The following is an 18,741-nucleotide window of genomic DNA, read 5'->3' as shown; positions in this document are numbered from 1 at the left end:
TCAGAGAAGGGGCCAAAATCTAAAATCCAGCCTAAATCGCGGGCCGAATGGTTTACTGAACAGTCATAAACTGTCATTGTGATGGAAACGCAGCGGAGTGCAGTGATGACAGCGCGGTGCGGGCCACATTGCAAGGCCTGGTGGGACGGATTTGGCCCGCGGGCCTTGTGTTTGACACATGTGGCTTAGAGAGACGAACTTGCCCCAGGTCACAAAGTAATGAATGGTGGAGCTAGGATTTGAACCTAGGATATCAGTCACAAGGTGTACTGCTCTCCATTTCATTCATATATATATATATATACACACACACACACACACACAAACAAAAACTGCTGGAGGGATGCTGATTCTCCCTCTCCTCTGACTCTGCAGATCTCCTGCTCCAGCGATGGCTCTGTGGGGCTGTGGGACCCAGAATTGGGACAGCAGCTTGGTCAGTTCCTGGGTCATCAGAGTGCCGTCAGCGCCGTAGTGGCCGTGGTGAGAAGGCAACACAGAGTTTCCTGGGGTCTCTGGGAAGGCCAAGGGTGCCCTGGGAGACTAGATGCATTGAGTATCTAGCCCCAAAGACAAAGGGGTACAAAGAATGAGGTGTTTGGGCCTGGATTAGAGCAGGTTTAGGGTGCTGAGGCTGAGAGTTGGTTTGAAGGGAGGGCAAGCGTGAAAACACAGAATCTTAAATGTATGACCTTGTGGGAGGATTGCAGCCACGAATGACTCAGCTTTAGGCCCCCAGTTCTCCTCACTCGTTAAAATCTTCTAAGCCTCTAGTTCTCAGCCCACAGCTCTGTGGTGGGGTTGGACTTCCCAGGTCTTACTTATTGTGACTCTGCTCTGGGGCAGGAGGAGCATGTGGTGTCTGTGGGCCGGGATGGAACCTTGAAAGTGTGGGACCATCAGGGAGTGGAGCTGACCAGCATCCCTGCTCACTCAGGACCCATCAGCCATTGTGCAGCTGCTCTGGAGCCCCGTGCAGGTGAGGAGATGTCAGCCACCTTCCCTCCCCGGCTGCCTCTTCCCCGCCCCCGCCCCCCCCCCCCCCCGTGTTTCCTCTTTTCCTCTTCTTCTCACTCATTCTCCATGTCTTATCAGCTTGCCAGCCTGGGTCAGAGCTTCTGGTGGTGACTGCTGGACTGGATGGGCTCACACGGTTGTGGCATCCGCTCTTGGTGAGTTTCCTGAAAGGATAAGTGGGGGAGGTGGAGTGGGATAACCTTCTGTGTGTCCATCCCCTATTGTCCCATCTTCGTCTTTTCTTCCTAGGTGTTTCAAACACATACCCTGCTGGGACACAGTGGCCCAATCAATGCAGCAGCTGTTTCAGAGGCCTCAGGCCTCCTGCTGACCTCCTCGGAGGATGGTTCCATTCGGCTCTGGCAGGTACTGGAGGAAGCAGGTGAGTGAGGTGCGGAGAAAGGCAAGGTATGAAAGAGGCTTGTGTAACTGGGACCAAGAAGGTCAAGGGTAGCCCGATATCTCCTCTTGTATCCCAGCAGAGGTCCAGCTCCTAATGAGTCCCACTGCTCTCTCCTCCAGATGAGGCAAATATACCTAGGAATCCTGCAGCCATCACAGCTGTGGCCTGGGCCCCAGATGGTTCTGTGGCAGTGTCTGGGAATCAGGCTGGAGAACTAACCTTATGGCAAGAAGCTAAGGCGGTGGCCACAGTACAGGTGAGTTGGGCACTCTCAGTTCATTGTCCATGTGAATTCTGCCCCTGCTATGTGTTTGATGGCCTGGGTTGGAGGTTGCAGAGGCGCCTGGGAGAGGAAAGAGGGTGAATCCTGGCTTCTCAGAAATACTGAAATGACGTTGTGCACACCAGGCTCCTGGCCGCATCAGTGCCCTAGTCTGGTCCTCGGCAAACACCTTGGTCGTTGTCAGTGCTGATGAAAAAGTCAGCGAGTGGCAAGTGGAACTGCAGAGGGATTCAACACCCAGAACTTTCAGGTGAAACAAAGCAGCCGGGCTAATGTGGTAGGAATGGTAGTCTCCTTACGCCCAGGATTTTACTCAAATCACTGCACCTCTGCTTTTGAACTGGGTCAATAGGATGCTAGTTGTTAGGCAGACAAAAGTCCCTAGAAAACTGTTTTCTGCTCCCAGTCATCTCAATTTAAATAATAACTAGCCTACTTCATTCTAAGCTATGGGTCAGGTAGTATGAACTAATTGTGTTAATTAAGAGAGCTCACAGTAGAGGAGTGTGCATGTAACTAAACTGCCAACAGTATTCAGAGGGATTAGTGCTACAATAAATATGTAAAAATATCTATAAATACATTTATAGATATTTATATATATCCTGGGGCTGCAGAATTGGAGAAATTTGCATTTTATGTAAGAGTTGCTGTTTGAGGTTGGCCTTAAAGGATGAGTAGGAGTTTTCTGAACCAGCAAGGGAAGGGAATGGAGTTGTAGGAAGAGGAAGTAGCATTAAAAGTGGCACGGAGCCATGAGAGTGCATGATGTATTCTGAGTATGCACAGCCAAGTCTTTGTGTTCTTGGTGGGAGGTTGGGGTAGGATTTTAGATTGAGGAGATAAAAGGTCCGGGCCATAGAGGTGGTAAGAATTTTGAACTAGGTCAATAGGATGCTGGTTATTAGGCAGAAAAATGTCCCTATCTGGATAATTATCTGGATTTTTAGAAAGATAACTCTGGTGGCAGTAAGGAGGATGTATAGTAGAGAGAGATGCTAAAGGTAGGGAGACCACTGTTACAGCATTTGCGATAGTCAGGGAAGACATAATGTGGGTCTTGACCAGGGACAGTGGGGGTGAGAAGGAGAGATCCAGATGTAGGCATGTGCTACAAGTAGGATCCACAGAGCTTACTGATCCCTTGGAGGTCAGGAGGGAAGGAAAAGGCAAGAATGTTGGAGATTCCTAGTTTGAGCAAGTAAGGGGATGGTGATGATGAACACTGACACAATAAAAACAGAATGAGGAATGGAATTTGTAGGGAAGAGAATACATTTTGTTTTCTACTTCACTGAGGTGTCTCTGAGAGGTGGACTAACGTAGGCTCTTTCTCTTCCCCTGTGCCTGTTGAGCTACAGTCTCCGCCTGAACCGAGTTCTGCAGGAGAACTTAGGGTTCCTGACAGGTGTGGGCCTGGCCCCTGATGGCCACTCCCTCATCTTGGCTACGGCGGATATGAAGTTATTGCACTTGAAGCCAGGGGAAGCTCCCTCTGAAATCTGGTAAGATCCAAAATGTAGTTTCCTCTCAGGCTGGAGAAAGAGGGAAAAGGGGTTAGTGGTTACCCTGAGGTTGGGTCTGACTGAGGACAAGTGCTGGGGTCTTAACGTCAGGTGTTCCTGGGCTCAGCCTCTTTCTGCCTTGTAAACCAGGCACGACTACTCAGAACATCCTATGATGCTCTCCACCCACCAGGACTATGGTGTGTTTGCCCTGCAGCCAACGGCCCCCGGAAGTCTTTCTGTCTTAGTAAGTCCTGTATGGGTGTGTGTTAAAATAAAGATTTGTCCAGAACCAATATTTTAAAACCTTGGGGCCATGATGGAGGATAAGAGAAAAGGAAAGGTGGTTGGTTCCAAATCTCCTTCTCTTCTTCAACTGGAGCAGCTATACTTAAACACATTGTATATTGACTTTCCCTCTAAGATTTCATTGAATAATAATAAAAAAAAATGCTAGTGTTTAAGAAAACCATGGGAAACAATAAATTTAGGTGTTTTCTTAATTGCATTTGTTGTCTCTTACAACTATATTAGTATCTGGAATGATGCAGACATATCTCAGAGGTATTATTTTGAGTGAAAGAAGCCAGACACAATAGAGTACGTATTACATGATTTCACTTAAATGAAGCTTAAGAACAAGCAAAATTGCCCTAACCAGTTTGTCTCAGTGGACAGAGCGTCAGCCTGCAGACTGAAAGGTCCCAGGTTTGATTCCAGTTAAGGACATGTACCTTGGTTGTGGGCACATCTCCAGTAGGAGATGTGCAGGAGGCAGCTGATTGATGTTTCTCTCTCATCAATGTTTCTAGCTCTCTATCCCTCTCCCTTCCTCTCTGTAAAAAATATCAATAAAATATATTTTTAAAAGTACAACTAAAATTAATTTATAGTGAGAGAAGTCAGAATATTGTTAGCTCCCAGGGTAGAGGTCTCTGGTATTGACTGGGAAGAGGCATGAAGGCAGCTTTCCAACATGATGGAAATGTTCTATGTTTTGATCTGGACAATGATTGCATGGATGTGCAAAAATTCATCAAGATATACAGTTAAGATTTATGCATTTTACTATATCTGAGTTACAGTTTGAAAAAAAATCCTGACTAGCCCTAGCTGGTTTCGCTCAGTGGATAGAGCATTAGCCTGGTGACTGAAGGGTCCCAGGTTTGATTCTAGCCAAAAGCGCATGCCCAGGTTGTGGGCTTGAACCCCAGTAGGGGGCGTGCAGGAGACAGCCAGTCAATGATTCTCTCTCATCATTGATGTTTCTATCTCTTGCTTCCTCTCCCTTCCTCTCTGAAGAAAAAAAAAAAAAGAAAAAGAAAAAAAGAAAAAATCCTGACCAGTCCAGAAGAGAAAATAGATGCTTTTGTCTGGGCCAGGTTAAATGACACAAGTAGGCTAAACAAAATGACGTGTCCTTTCACAGAGGCAAAAGGAGTCTGGAGAGTTTGAAGAGCGCCTGGACTTTGATCTGAATTTAAAGAATCCCAATGGGACCCTAATATCAGTAACTCAGGCCAAACCTGAATCTGGTGAGTGGTGAGGGGAGGACCCAAAAAATCTAGAGGTGGTCTAGGGGAACATGGTGGACCCTTTAAAGACTGAGACCTGGCTCTAATGCTGCCCTTGGAATGGCAGAGTCCTCCTATTTGTGTGCCAGCTCCGATGGGATGCTGTGGAACCTAGCCAAACGCACCTTTGAAGGAGAATGGACCACAGGTAACATCTGGCAGGAAACAGTACAAACACCTGAAAGCCAAACTACAGAAATAGACTCATCTGAGAGTAGTGACATGGAGAGCTGGCCAACAACCCCAAGTCTAAAGACACGGCAGCGTAAAAAGGTGAGTTTGAGGGAAGGGTTACAAATACAGGGGATGAGGCTGTAGGTCTGACTAAGGAGGGCCCACGAGAACTCACCATACATTTGCCCTCCCTCTCTAAGATTCACTCAGGCTCTGTCACGGCCCTCCATGTGCTGCCTGAGTTGTTGGTGACAGCTTCGAAGGACAGAGATGTTAAGCTGTGGGAGAGGCCCAGCATGCAACTGGTAAGTGTGCGTATGGGCAATGAGGGCTGAAAGAATGTCACAAGGAAGCAAACTTGGGATAAGAAAGTTCAAAAGATCAAAATTCTATTTTCTTCTGTCCTTCTTGCAATACGTGACTAACGTGTTCTAAATAAAAAGCACTAATGTGAGAGAAGAACAAGGTAGTAAGGAGGCCCTGGGTTTGGAGTTCTCATCTCCCTCTTTTTTGTTCTCATTGTAGCTGGGCCTGTTCCGGTGCGAAGGGGCAGTGAGCTGTCTGGAACCTTGGCTGGGGCCTGACTCTGCCCTGCAGCTTGCAGTGGGAGACACACAGGGCAATGTATACTTTCTGTCCTGGGAATGAAGATGCATTACTCAGGGCAGCGGTACCATCTGTGCTAGAGGTGCAAGCCTGAAGACACCGGTGGAAACTTTCTTGATAAAATTATTAAAAAAAAAAAAATAATAACCCAAACCCGTTTGGCTCAGTGCATAGAGCATCAGCCTGCGGACTCAAGGGTCCCGGGTTCGATTCTGGTCAAGGGCATGTACCTTGGTTGCTGGCACATCCCCAGTGGGGGATGTGCAGGAGGCAGATGATCGATGTTTCTCTCACATGGATATTTTTAACTCTCTATCCCTCTCCCTTCCTCTCTGTAAAAAAATCAATAAAATATATTTTAAAAATTATAAAAATAAAGTATCAAGAAATTTCAAGTGAAGTCCTGCCTGAGTTCTCATGTGGATTTGGACCAATTGGGAAGAAAATGGATGTTACAATGTTTCTTTTCTGATTTAAGATGAAGTTCTACTAGAACTGCAAGAAAGTGAGCCAGATCTTTAGTAGATATTCTTTGAAACTAGGTTTTAAAATTCTTGTGTCATTTGCTGGGCCTGGAAGCCCAAGATACCACTTCTGCCTGGAGGAGGAATGCAAGTGATGTTGGCCAGCACTGAACTGGAGACCTCTCACTTGGTCAAGAAAAAATAAGGGAAGGAAAAGTCGATAGAGCTCCAGTCCCTTTAGAAGGAACTGGGATAGAAGTGGGAAAATACTAGGTTCATTTTAGAGAAACAGTCCCATGTACTCAGAACTAACTGCCCAGATGAGCACTGAAAGAGTCTACTGGCTTTCACAGTCTCTGCCGGAACAGCAGCAGCCACGTGGCTTGCAAGCATAAGTCAGCACAATCATCTGCATTTTTTTAAAAAAAATTATATTTTTATTGATTTCAGAGAGGGAGAGGCAGATAGAAAAATCAGTGATGAGAGAGAATCATTGATTGGCCACTTCCTGCATGCCCCACACTGGGGATTGAGCCCACAGCCTGGGCATGTGCCCTGACTGGGAATCGAACTGTGACCTCCTGGTTCATAGGTTGACATTCAACCACTGAGCTACCAGCTGGGATCATCTGCATTCTTGGAAGAGATAAAAAAAGCATATCTTTTTCAAATTCAAGTTCACAAAGGTTAAAATGAGTTGAAAGGGGGAGGCTTTTAATTACAGACTTACCAGAGACTGTGATCCTCTTAAGTAAAAGTTCTAGAACTTCTTACTTTCTTGTAATTCTGTCCTATAGAAGAAGTTACCTGAGGCCCTTTCTACGGGTGAAACAAGGGTTAAGGGTCTTGTGTGTCCAAGAATTCAAGTACTTGTATGTGATAAGCCAGGGCTATTACAGGGTGTTGTCCTAGGTTGATAGGGTTTTTTCAGAGAAATACAACTGCACTCTAGTCTAGACATGAGATTTGGGGACTTGAGTGGGATATTTTGTTCTTATTTCACCCTGATTCTATTGTAGATTTTACATGGAGAAATCACCTGAGGGACTTTATTTCTCTCCATCTCTCATGGTCTCCCTCACCCAAAGGATAAAGACATAAGGAACACCGTGTATTCATTTTTGTTTTCTTGGTTACATACCTAGGAGTGGAATTGGTATGTCATATGGTAACTGAGGAACTGCCAAACTATTCTTCAAAGCAACGTCATCATCTTACATTCTCATGTAATATATAAGGGTTCCAATTCATCCGCACCTTCACTAACTTGTATTGTTGGTCTTTCTTATTATAGCCCTCTAGGGGGTGTCAAGTGGCATCTCATTGTGGTTTTGATTTGCATTTCCCTAATATCCGAAGATTTTGAACATCTTTTCACGTGCTTATTGGAATTTGTATTTCTTCTTTGGGTAAATGTCCATTTAAATCCTTGGTTTTTCTTTGGATTATTTGTCTTTATCTTTGAATTGTAAGAATTGTTTCTGTATTCTGGACACCTGTTGAGTCCTAAAACACAAAGTGGTGGGAGACCTGGTGTGCAGTTGATAAACAGGGAAAAAGGCAAGTGAGAAGACCTGATTGGGAAAAAAGGACCAATTCAGCTTTTGCTGCCTCTATTATCCTTGTAATAATAACCAACAAATTCCAGTCCTGGAAATGAAGATACACTAACATAAGAAGAAATATGTGCTTGTAGAAGTAAAGCCCAAAGAAGCCAGTGATAGATCTGTACTATTTTTATTACATAAAATAAGAAAAAGTTCAAAAGTAAACATTGTTTATTTCCTTGCTTGAAGATATCTTCTCTGGTTTATTTAATATCAATGTTACCACAGCTGTAGGAAATTAAATTTAACCTTTAGAAGGTATCGCATACGGACCTGGTTGGGGTTATAGACAATAAATTCATTGTAGTTGAGGGTATAACCATCTGGATTCAGAACTCCTGTGTCATGTGCTGGTCCTAAGGGCACTGTACTCCCATTCCTGCCAAATAGAGGAAAGCATGTCAACATTTGCCTCTGGTTCAGAAGTTGAAACAGAGAAAGTAGAGCCCTGTCTAGCCAAAAGGAGTTCTCTCGTCCTCCAAGCTCTGAGTACTTACAGGGTGACGAAGCTCGCAGGATTGGGAGCCATCTTGCCCAGTCCTTTGGTGCTGTGTTTGCCCTGAAGTAATCCTTCTGCCTCTGGGTTGGCCTCCAGTAGCTCATTACACTGACCTAGAGCTACCTGCAAAGCAAAAGATCTTTGAACGCCCACCCCCTACCAAGGATTGGATGGCTCTGAAGCCAACAGAAAAGCCCATCAGTACGTTCTTCCCCTATAGCAGAGGAATCAAATGCAATGGAAATAGTACTTGGCTCCCCATTCAAGTTCACTAGTGGTCAAACTTTTTGTTGGAAAAATAGGGACAATAAACTAGAGATCATAGAGTGTTCTTGCCCTACCTCTGATAGGAGCAGTAATCCAATATCCTTTAGGCGAGAGGCAAAGCAATAATTGGCACTCTTGGAAGACATGTCAGCAAAGTAGATTCCTTTTCCAAACTGAAATATATAAATGAACACCAACGTCAGCAGCTTAATGTATTGTGTTAAAAGGGAGGCTCACATCACTAATCCTGAGTTCCTATAACCTTAAACACAATAGAGACCTTTTCCCATTTTCCGTCACGGTTATGTTCCAGAGAACCTTAGCATTGGTGAATCTCTACTTCTGGGGGGAAAGGATGGATATATCTAAGAATTTAAAAAAAGAGGGACATAGTAAAAAGTGAGCCTGGCCCTGGCCTGTGTGGCTCAGTTGATGTTGTCTCATACACCAAAAGGTTGCGGGTTCAATTCCCAGTCAGGGTACATATCCAGGTTGTGGGTTTAATCCCCAGTTGGGGCATGTATGGGAGGCAACTGATTAATGTCTCTCTCTAAAATTTAAAAAAAAAAAATTAAAAAAAAAAAAGTGAGCTGGTTTAATGCTTAGAAAGGGCACCACTAATCACAATCTAGGGGGGGAAAGGACTAGGCCTGAGAAAATTATTGTATCCTTTTACCTTGTGCCTCCTTCTAGGGTTCAATTTCTACTCACCATGTAACCTGTGATGGGAGCCTCGGGTGGGGCAATCTGAAGCCCATGGCTCAGGATTCCTACCCAGTTACTCAGCCTGGAACCATGCCATAGCAGCATCCTAAGGAAAAGCCATTATTGTTGTTGTCTCTGGTGCTCTCCTGCAAACATAGGCTCTGAGCATAAAACCAACAGCTCTCTGTGCCATCCTTCCCTTAGTTCCACAGCTGCACTCCAGGCAAGGGAACATCTTCCCAAACCCAAAGCTAAACTGAGACCTGTTATGAAGGTCCTCTTTGAAGGCTTCTTTCTCACCCTCCTTCTCTACTTCAAAAACATCCAGCAAGGTCATGGTATAGTCACTGTGTGTGGGAGCATGGGTAGATTGAAGGTACTGGGAAATTACCTGTGAAAAAGAATGAAAGAAACGGCCAATGTGGAATCTATAATAGACCAGACTAAGCTGAGAACTCCAGAGCCTCTGGTATAAATCGACAGACCTTTCTGCTCCCAAATGGTCTCACAAGGCAGTCAGAAAGAGCTCTACCATCTCAAATTTCTAGTAAACAGAAATTCTGTCCTATACAAAAGTTTGCTCTTAACCAGACATAGCCAGAAAACAGTGGGTGGGGAAGGGTAAGTTTCAAAGGTATGAACATAAATAAACATTTTTCTTACTTTGAACTCATAACTTTCATGGTCTAAAGGGTGCAAGGCACAATGCAGTTTTTTATAGTGTTGGTCCAGTGGATGTTCTGGGCTTTGCAGCTCGGTCTTTACCAGCTTAATGGCAATTTCAATGTCTCCCAAAGCCTGACAAGATGAGATATAGAATCAATATAGGAAGAGCCTGGGATAAGAGATTTAATACTTGCCAATCCACACATCTCTCACCTCTAGTAGTTGTATTTTGTCTGACAGTTCTTTCTCTGTCCGGATTAATGGAGGAGTACGGAGTCTAAGGATAGAGATATAGCCCATAATAAGTCTCTGATCTGTGGCACATGACTAAAAATTAACAGACTAAAGATAGGTCATTTAGAAAAAAAGATATAAGAAAATGGGGTTTTTCTCTTGAGGGAGGGAGAGAGAGAGAGAAAAATCATTTTGGTTCTGTATCTATTCAAGATGATCATTTCCTTAGAAATTAAAGACTGAGTAGAAGATCAAAATGAAGTAACAGCACAGGCCTTACCCAAAGTCATGTGGGATCCTGGTGTAGAATTCATTGCATGCTTCCACGAGAGCTCGTCCTTGCTGGCCAGCCCGAATACAGTCCTCAATCTTCTTAAGAGACTGGTAACCTGCCTTGATTTGTGCCACTGTCAGCTTCCCTGCAGACCCAGAAAGAGATCAGACTCCAAACTATCCTGTAAACTACACTTATGCCCTGCCCAACACAGACTCTCACCTTTCAATTTTCAAAATAGACTCTCCTCCCTCCACACAGCCCCTCACCCCAAATCTTTTTCTTCATTCATATCAGCAAGTTTTCAATCATGATAGTGATGAAAGATCCCATTAAAGGAAAAGGAAATATGAAGAGAGAATGTAGGATAGAACCTGAAGTCCTACCCAGTGGGGCTTTCTTGGTATCATATTTCATTTCTATCATCATCTCTTCCATGGCCTGGACATTACAGATCAGCTTTATTAGCTCTTGTACACGAAGATCTAGCTGTGACTCTGGTTTCAAGGGGGATTTAAGAGATTCCTTTTTTTTTGTTTCTTCTTCATTCTATAGCCAAAATAAAAATAATAAAATCTAAAAGAATCTATTGTATTTTAAGCTCTCAGCAAGTACTGGCTGTACAATATTCCTGGCAGGCGAACATCTGCCTCTATTTGAACACAGGCCCATACCATTAATACCTAGGTACTCAAGAGTACTCAATATGACTTCTGCCTTCTAGTCTTATACTTCCCATTGGTAAACACTCAGAATGAGCCTCAAATAAACACAATATGATATCATTCAATGTGTAAAGACAGCTATTTTGTTTTAAATCTTCTCATCTTAAGACTAAGATTTCTCCAGGACAGCTTTCAACTACTTGGTTGTACTCCAGTTTCTCTAAATTGTTTGTACTGTGGTATATAGGGGTATGTGTGTGTTGGGGGGGGGGGGGGAGATTAAAAGTAGGTTTACGGTTGTGAATATGTGAAAGTTTATTCTTGTATTATTGTTTATTAATTATTGTATTATTTTCCATGCAAACAACACCAGAAGTGAAAACAACTATAAATGTAGCTTTATCCATTTGACTATTAATTACTCCTCTCTTGATTTGTAACATTCAACTTCTGGAAACAAGACCTAAGATTTTGTAGCACCTTAGTCAATAATAGAGACTAGAAAAAAGCACATTTATCCTCATTCTATAGTCCCTTGAAGATTACAAAGATGAGTGAAGGTAACTCATGAGGGAACTGTAATCTTTCCTTTGGGAGGAAATAGCAAGACTCAGGATACTTTGGCCCATTCTGATCTAGGATCTGATCTAAGTCATTCTGTTAGACTTCATCCTGGTGAAGAGCAAACAGTTTTCCCCCTAAACATGCAGTCAGTTTACCTGAGTATTGGTGGTATAGTCCATTTGTACCATATCATATTTTCCAGGCACCTTCTTAAACTTCTTACGATCCTCCCAATTGTTTTTTGTTTTGTCAAGGAATCTGTAGAGTCCAAGGTGGTGAGAAAAATCTTACAAATAAGGATCTAAACTTTATGTCCCACAACAGAGCTCTTTTACACATCAACTTTCCATAAATCTGGCTTCTAAATTAAAGCCTTGAATAAACAGTAAGGTTCAGGCTATAAAGGGAACAAAAAAATAAATAAAAATGGGGAAAACGGACCTTTGGGCTTCCCAAAGCCTCCGGAACGCCACACAAGCCATTGGAAGTTTAAGACAAAAAGATCCCTATCCAATCCCTTTCTCTGAAGGAAACGTTTCTAGAGACTCCAGAAAAGTTCTTCATCCATCCATAGGAAAAGTAGTTTTTAAACTCTAGCTATATATTCTCATACCACTTTTCCCAAATTTCCTAAATTGTTGATCATGCACTAAATTATATTAGATCTTGTAGTTTAAGTCAATTTCAAGGTTCCAGGTGATGTAATCACTAACTACGGATGCAGTTTGGTGTCCTAATCACAGTGTGTTATAGTGGAAAGACATTAACATTTAGGCCAAATCACATTTATAAAATTCTTAAGGAAGATACATCCAAGAAGAAGAAGGCATATTTTTACACTCATTTCTTTGTACTCACTTCTTCTGGAAGATTTCCTTGGCCTTGCTGAGGTCCCCTGAACAAGCCACCAAGTTGTTCTGCCCCGTTTTCCCAACTGCAAAGTAAATGCCACATATAAGTTTGGTAACCTAACCCAAGAAGAGTTATCTAATAGTAACAAGCCAGTTCTCTAGAGTCTGGTTAACTTCTAACAATGGACAGGAAAAAGTGAAAGGGCTTAGGGAATATATCTTGTTGCTGTTAGTTGCCTTCTACTAACTGCCATAGTTCATAAACAGCATTATGAGAGTTCTATCTCCCAACAGGCTGCTTGTAGTTTTTCCAATGAGAACTTCCTACAGAAAATGCCTGCCATTGCCTAATTACAGAAAGCACCATCTGACTCTTAACCCGCTGCAAGTTACAGAGCCTCCCTCCCACCAATTTAAGCTTAGAGGATCCTTGGCCACTCACTACGTTGCTTCTGGCTTTCTGAATGGCAACTCAGAAAATGCATAAGTCATTACCTCGGCCCCATCTCATCCAAACACTGAAGTTCCTCTGGGCATCATCTTCTAACAGCTGGATCAGATAGTACTTGTTGTTGTTGAATTGGAGATTGGTCTATGATGAGTGAGACAGATAGAAACATAAAATACAGGCTTGCAAATAGAAGAAGCATAAGCCAATGACTCTTCTTTGGACAGAAGTGCCAGTAATCGCCATAAGGAAAAGAATAGCGTGGGCAAGGCAATCAGATTCCTGTAAGAGTGAAGATTTAAGGAAGGATTAGGTTCTACCTTAAACTTTGAATTTCTAGGAATTAAAAATGGAGCCTGGAAGCTTCCTCAAACGTTCTACCCAATCTCAGATGTGTTTTTCAGCTCCCAATCCATTCTCAATAATTATTTTTCAAATGAAAATAATTTTGATGCTTCAAAACTATTATGCTTGTTTGTTTAGAAAATTTACTGTTTAATAGCTTTAATTAAGGTTTGTTTTGTCAACTGCAGTGATTTGACAATGATCTGAGAGCAGGACAATGTTAGGAAGGGATAGAGACAGGCAGAAACCAATGTCACAGCAGTTCCTGGCATGACCTAGAGACGTTCAGAGAGAATGTGACTAGAATCTTTAAAGAGATATATAATAAGTAACTTACACAGAGTGAAGAGAGGGAGTAGTCCAGGATAAGGAATAGTAGTTTGTGTGATAAGGTTGAATCCTGGCTATCCAGGCAGTCTTCTTTGTTAAGTGTCTGCCTCTTCCTACCTCATACCTATTCTCGCTATAAAGTCATAGGATGTTAGAACAAAAAGGAGCCATAAGATCTTTTCTACCTGCTCATATTTCATGTAAAAAAGAAGTAACAAAGGACTACTAGGTAGCCGTTAAAATTATATATGATGGGCATATAAGTTCAAATATGAAGATACATAATTAGGATATATATTTTAACCAGGCAAATGTATTATCTACTCAAAACAATAAAAATAAATGAAGAGGAAAATATTAATAAGAAAAAATTCATAAATTTAACATAAAAATGTAAACTTCAATAAGGGCAAAAGGTATACCAGAAAGAAAATCAAAAGGCAAATGACAAATTTGGAAAACATATTGGCAATTTATATTACAGACCAGTGATTTTCAAATACTGTGTCCCCAAAAATTTTTAAAACATGTATTACTTGACTATTCGGTCAGAGGCACTGACCTTTGATTGACAAATAAAACTATGACAACAGCCAACACAATAGCTGTCCGATGTGAATGAATAAAATCAATAGCTATTTCTTTTGTCAGGTAGACAAAAATATATTTATTGGTGTGCCACTAAATTTTAGTAATTAGTTTATGTGCTAGGAGGTTCAGGAGGTGTTATAGTTGAAACACTATTCTCATATTATATAAAGTTCCTTGTAGCCAGTAAGAAAAAGACCAACAACCTGTAGGGAAATGTGCAAAATGATATGAATACAGAGTTCATAGGTTCAATAAAAGACAAGAAATCTGCAAAAAGATCTGCTTGCCCTAGCTGGTTTGGCTCAGTGAATAGAGCATTGGCCTGTGGACTGACAGGTCCCAGGTTTGAATCCGGCCAAGGGCACATGCAAAGGTTCTGGGCTCTGTCCCCAGTGGGGGGTGTGCAGAAGATAGTCGGTCAATAATTCTCTCTCATCATTAATGTTTCTATTTCTCTTTCCCTCTTCCTTCTTCTCTGAAATCAATATATATATATATATATATATATATATATATATATATATATACATATATGTACACACACACACACACATATATATATATTTAAAATCTGCTTCTTTTTGAGGACTCTGCTATCAGGTAGACTTTATCCTACTTTAAAGAGTATGTGCCTAACACAAGGGACTCCAGAATTAATGATCTGGTCATTGGAACACTGTCATCAATAACTGTCAAGAAGAAATTCCTATAAAATGGCTTCTCTCCTTACCTGATTTAACATGACATCATACACATCATTCCCTTCACAGTAGATATGGGCCTAGAGAGAAAAGAAGAAACTGACATTTGTATAGTCTTGATGAGATCCTAAATGAGGCATAAGGCACAAGGCATAAGACATAAAAGGTCACTCTCCAGTACTACCAACATCCATCTTCCAGGGAAAGAAATGCAAAAGTATCTTCTTTGACATATAAGCTATCATTCCTATAATAAAAACCGGGGTGGCTCAATGGTTGAGCATCAACCCATGAACTAAGAGGTCACTTATTCAATTCCCTGTCAGGGCACATGCCTGGGGTTGCATGCTCAATCCCCCGTAGGGGGTATGAAGGAGGCAGTTGATTGATGTTTCTCTTTCTCTATCCCTCTCCTTCCCCCTCTCTAAAATCAATAAAAACATACTTTAAAAACAAACAAACATGGTGCCTTTCTATAATTACATAAATACAATACAAATGATTCTCAGTTAAAGAAAACCTATTCTCAGTAATTCATGCCATTCCAGGGATAGTTTCTCATTTTTCCCTTGACAATGATATAATTTTCTAACTGAAAAAGAATGATGTATGGAAAGCTGATGACAGCCCCATAAGTTAATCAGGTTGATTTATTAATAACCTGATTATTAATCCTTAACACCACCACTCCCATCATGTAGCCTTGCAGAAAATGAATCACTAGTAATATTTTAGTGAGGATTTGTGAAATAAAGACTAGCAATGTTCCAGTGAGAATCCCAATAACAATAGAACACTGCTCTCTGAGAAATCAATGGGTTGAGGAGTCTCTCACCTTCCCCACCTTTAGGGTGCACTCTGGGTCCACGGGAGCTTTGCCCTTTAACAGCAAGGTCTTCACACACTCTGAGGAAAGACAGGCATGTACTATGTCTACTTGTATGGGAATCAAACTGGTTAGAAAGAAACTTTTCATAATTAACTTTGTCCTTCCCAAGCAATCCTGATCTGCCCAAGCCTCAATCTGTTTCAAATCATGAAACTGGCCCTAACCAGTTTGTCTCAGTGGATAGATCGTCAGCCTGCAGACTGAAGGGTCCCAGGTTCGATTCCATTCAAGGGCATGTACCCTGGTTGTGGGTACATCCCTGGTAGGGGGGTGCAGGAGGCAGTTCATTGATATTTCTAACTCTATCCCTCTCTCTTCCTCCCTGTAAAAAAATCAATAAAATGTATATATTTTTTTTAAATCATGAAACTGAAGGTTCTAAGATATAGTAAGCTCAAAAGATAGAAAGTTATTGTGCCTTGGAGAAATGAGAGTTGAAAGAATAGAACACCCTCCACGTTTACCCCTCCCAGAGCCCTCTGGCTGGCCCATGTCCTCCCTGGCCTCCCACAGGAGGCTGACCTTGCTTGTCTTCTGTTCGGTCCTCATCAGCCTTTCCTCCAGGCACAGGTTTCTTTTTCACCTCCTGCCTCTGGCATCTTCGAGTTTTCTTGGCAGGAGGAGAGTCTTCTGTATTGTCGGTTTCATTTGATGCTTTAGAAGCTAAGGGCGAGAATGGGCAGACAGAGAAGCAAAACAAAGAATGAGTGTACAGTGAATATAATCCTACTTTGAAAAAGCACCGCCTTTTTAAGGGAATGGTTTAGGATGGTTTTGTAAAGTTACAAAGAAATAATGACAACTGTTGATCACAGTCTGAGCAATCGCTTCTGAAATTGCTCTTCTGGCCAAATAAAAAAAGTAAAATAAAAGGCTCTTTGCAGCTGCACCAGAGCACCATCCTGCCCACCCCTGCTCCTTTATCCACCAAGTCAGTCAGGAAACCCCACCACAGTCGTGGCTTTTAAAGATTCCACAAAGGCACCCGTGGAACCAGAGGCGGCTGTGCTTCATAACCAGCCCCAAGGTCTTAGGAGAAGGAGTGTGCTGACTTGATCAGAAGTGCAAAGGAAAGAATCTCAAGGTGAAAGGACCGGTTGAGATGCCTACCAAAACCCTGAGAATCACAAGAAAAATTCCGTGTGGGAGGAATTCTAAGATTTGGGATGGTTTCAGGTGAGGATCCACAGGGGACTCACAGACTTGCACAGCCCTTCTGAGATTGTCGAGCAGGTTACTGCCATCAGTATTGAGCCAGGAGTCAAGGGTGAGTCACAACTGCTGATGCTTAAATCTACCTTTTAAATAATTGACTAACAGTTGTTAAAAAAAAAATTAATAAAGTAAAAGGGAGCCATGGGGCTCTGAGTTCACAGGCTGAGTCATGCGTCTGAAGGCTTGCTTATCGGTTCTGTTTACTTGTTACCCCCAATGCTTAACACTAAAATACCTGTGTTGGAATGAGATAGCGTTTAGTAAAGCCCTTTGGAGTGAGTCTGTGTGGCGCTGAGCCCAGCTGTCTCTCAGCTGTGGAACTTTGCAGAAGCTATCCCATCAGTTGCCCCAAATGCAAAACCCACAGGATGAGAATAATACCGAACCTGCTGGACCGGACCATGCACTTAAGAATATGTAGCACAGAGAATAAAGATCAACAACCAACTCTGAGACTCGCATCTCACCGTGGATGGCAGATAAACCATGAATCATGTTTTAACCGGAAGCGTTTTTCCGTTCTTACTGTTACATAAAACAATAATGCATCTTACAATTAAATTTGTGTTGGTCGGATGCCATTAGACAGATATCCAATAGAGCTGGCACTTTGTTAGGCCCACAATTCTATAATTAAAAAAAGCTCTGAAAAACGAAATCTTGTACCTTTATTACCAAAACTAGTTTGGCAGCGAAGAGCGGGAGCGGGGACGACAAAAGGGGAGGGGCCAGAGTAGGAGGCGCCGTTCCGTTCCCCACTTCCCGCCCCCCAGCATTCCGCCCCCCAACAATGATCTCCAAACCTGACGCCCGACGGCAGCCGCTGGTCCCCCTCAGCCGCCGCCGCGCCGCCATGGAGCCGCACTGTTCACGTCATCCGCCCGCTCCCCGGATTCGCTCCGCTGGCGTCAAAAGGCGGGAACACTCAGCGCGAGCGCGCGTCCGGGAGAGAAGTTGCTTGCAGGGACCGGGGAGGCACGCCCATCCACATTTGCATGTCGCTATGTGTTGTGGGAAAGTCGCCCTAACTGTGAAAGGCCTACAGGGCAGGGGGCCTTATATAGTCGCCGTGTGAAGCTCCGTTCCTCAGGGCGGAGGGAAGCTCATTGGTGGGGCTACGCGCTGAGTGCACCTCGTCACTCTACCCCATGTCCCCTGGGAAGGTCTGAGACTGGGGCCAAGAGCGGCCCTAACAGGGCCCTCCCTGAGCTGCGGGGAGGTGAGTTCCCAGAGAACGGGTCTCCGCGCGAGGGCAGAATGGGCAGGAGATGCCACGGACCCCGCCCCCGGGAGGGGCCTGGCGGATGCCTCCTCAAGCGGAGCTTGGAACAGACTCACGGCCGGCCAAGTGAGTTCAATGGCTGAGGTGAGGCACTCCGCCAGGGGGCCTCATAACCCAATTCAGACTACTCTCCCCCCGTCCACTTTTGCAGCACAGAGTTGGAATGTTGGAAAAAACGTTTTGTGCATAAATTCATTTAACCTTCATGAGGAGAACAGCTACAGTACTTAATGCTTACTATATTAATTCTCACAACGTCCCTATAGCGTAGGTATTATACTCATTTTACATCTGTGAAAATCGATCTTTAGAAAAATTTCAGAGACTTATTAAATATTACAGTGTATTTGTTTGCTAGGGCTGTCATAAATAAGTGGGTGGCTCAAACAACAGAAATATGCCATCTCACTTACCTTTACCTAAAGGCTAGAAAGAAATCCAAGATAAAGGTGTCAGCGGAGTTGATTTTTCCCCCCCAAGATCTCTTTCCTTGGATGGTAGATGGCTTCCTTCTTCCTGTATTTTTTCCATGCATGGTCTTTCCTTTGTGTGTGTCTGTGTCCTAGTCTCCTCTTTTTTGTA

The 18,741-nt window shown here is 43.0% G+C and overlaps 2 protein-coding genes across 7 annotated transcripts in view; one reads left to right on the top strand and one right to left on the bottom strand.

The window, feature by feature from the left end:
• Positions 1-5,959, top strand: part of TEP1 (telomerase associated protein 1) — a 40,424-nt gene extending 34,465 nt beyond the window's left edge. For 2 of the 4 annotated variants that reach the window (XR_006742080.1, XR_006742079.1), the window contains 13 exons: positions 376-483; positions 847-979; positions 1,096-1,172; positions 1,267-1,399; positions 1,540-1,676; positions 1,829-1,953; positions 3,065-3,208; positions 3,359-3,455; positions 4,638-4,743; positions 4,850-5,055; positions 5,157-5,261; positions 5,482-5,684; positions 5,927-5,959. Coding sequence is in view for 2 of the 4 variants with exons in the window: in XM_045583938.1 (XP_045439894.1) it covers positions 376-483; positions 847-979; positions 1,096-1,172; positions 1,267-1,399; positions 1,540-1,676; positions 1,829-1,953; positions 3,065-3,208; positions 3,359-3,455; positions 4,638-4,743; positions 4,850-5,055; positions 5,157-5,261; positions 5,482-5,604 (1,494 nt within the window). In the remaining 2 variants the exon portion in view is untranslated. Of the gene's footprint in view, positions 1-375; positions 484-846; positions 980-1,095; positions 1,173-1,266; positions 1,426-1,539; positions 1,678-1,828; positions 1,954-3,064; positions 3,209-3,358; positions 3,456-4,637; positions 4,744-4,849; positions 5,056-5,156; positions 5,262-5,481; positions 5,690-5,926 lie in introns of those variants that run through there. The other 2 variants (XM_045583938.1, XM_045583942.1) reach the window with 2 other exon arrangements.
• A 1,788-nt stretch (positions 5,960-7,747) lies between these two features.
• PARP2 (poly(ADP-ribose) polymerase 2) lies at positions 7,748-17,841 on the bottom strand. Of its 3 annotated transcripts, none has more exons than XM_036447262.2 (16): positions 17,681-17,839; positions 16,185-16,325; positions 15,609-15,679; positions 14,803-14,853; positions 12,854-12,950; positions 12,366-12,441; positions 11,663-11,765; positions 10,665-10,827; positions 10,285-10,423; positions 9,984-10,047; positions 9,768-9,902; positions 9,368-9,495; positions 9,111-9,210; positions 8,474-8,572; positions 8,131-8,255; positions 7,748-8,012 (listed from the first exon to the last, which is right to left on the bottom strand). In XM_036447262.2, the coding sequence occupies exons 1-16, from the start codon at positions 17,730-17,732 to the stop codon at positions 7,853-7,855; spliced, it is 1,704 nt and encodes a 567-aa protein (XP_036303155.1). In that variant the 5' UTR covers positions 17,733-17,839; the 3' UTR covers positions 7,748-7,852. The 3 variants fall into 3 exon arrangements, with proteins under 3 accessions (XP_036303155.1, XP_045439904.1, XP_036303174.1); XM_045583948.1 differs by lacking the exon at positions 17,681-17,839 and adding an exon at positions 17,432-17,647; XM_036447281.2 differs by lacking the exons at positions 9,111-9,210; positions 9,368-9,495 and having other exon boundaries at positions 17,681-17,841.
• Between the last annotated feature and the right edge of the window lie 900 nt (positions 17,842-18,741).

The sequence above is a fragment of the Pipistrellus kuhlii genome, unplaced genomic scaffold, assembly GCF_014108245.1.
Source record: "Pipistrellus kuhlii isolate mPipKuh1 unplaced genomic scaffold, mPipKuh1.p scaffold_m20_p_1, whole genome shotgun sequence".
Classification (NCBI taxonomy): domain Eukaryota; kingdom Metazoa; phylum Chordata; class Mammalia; order Chiroptera; family Vespertilionidae; genus Pipistrellus; species Pipistrellus kuhlii.
Note: the sequence above shows the minus strand (reverse complement) of the source record. Positions and strands in the feature narration are given on the sequence as shown.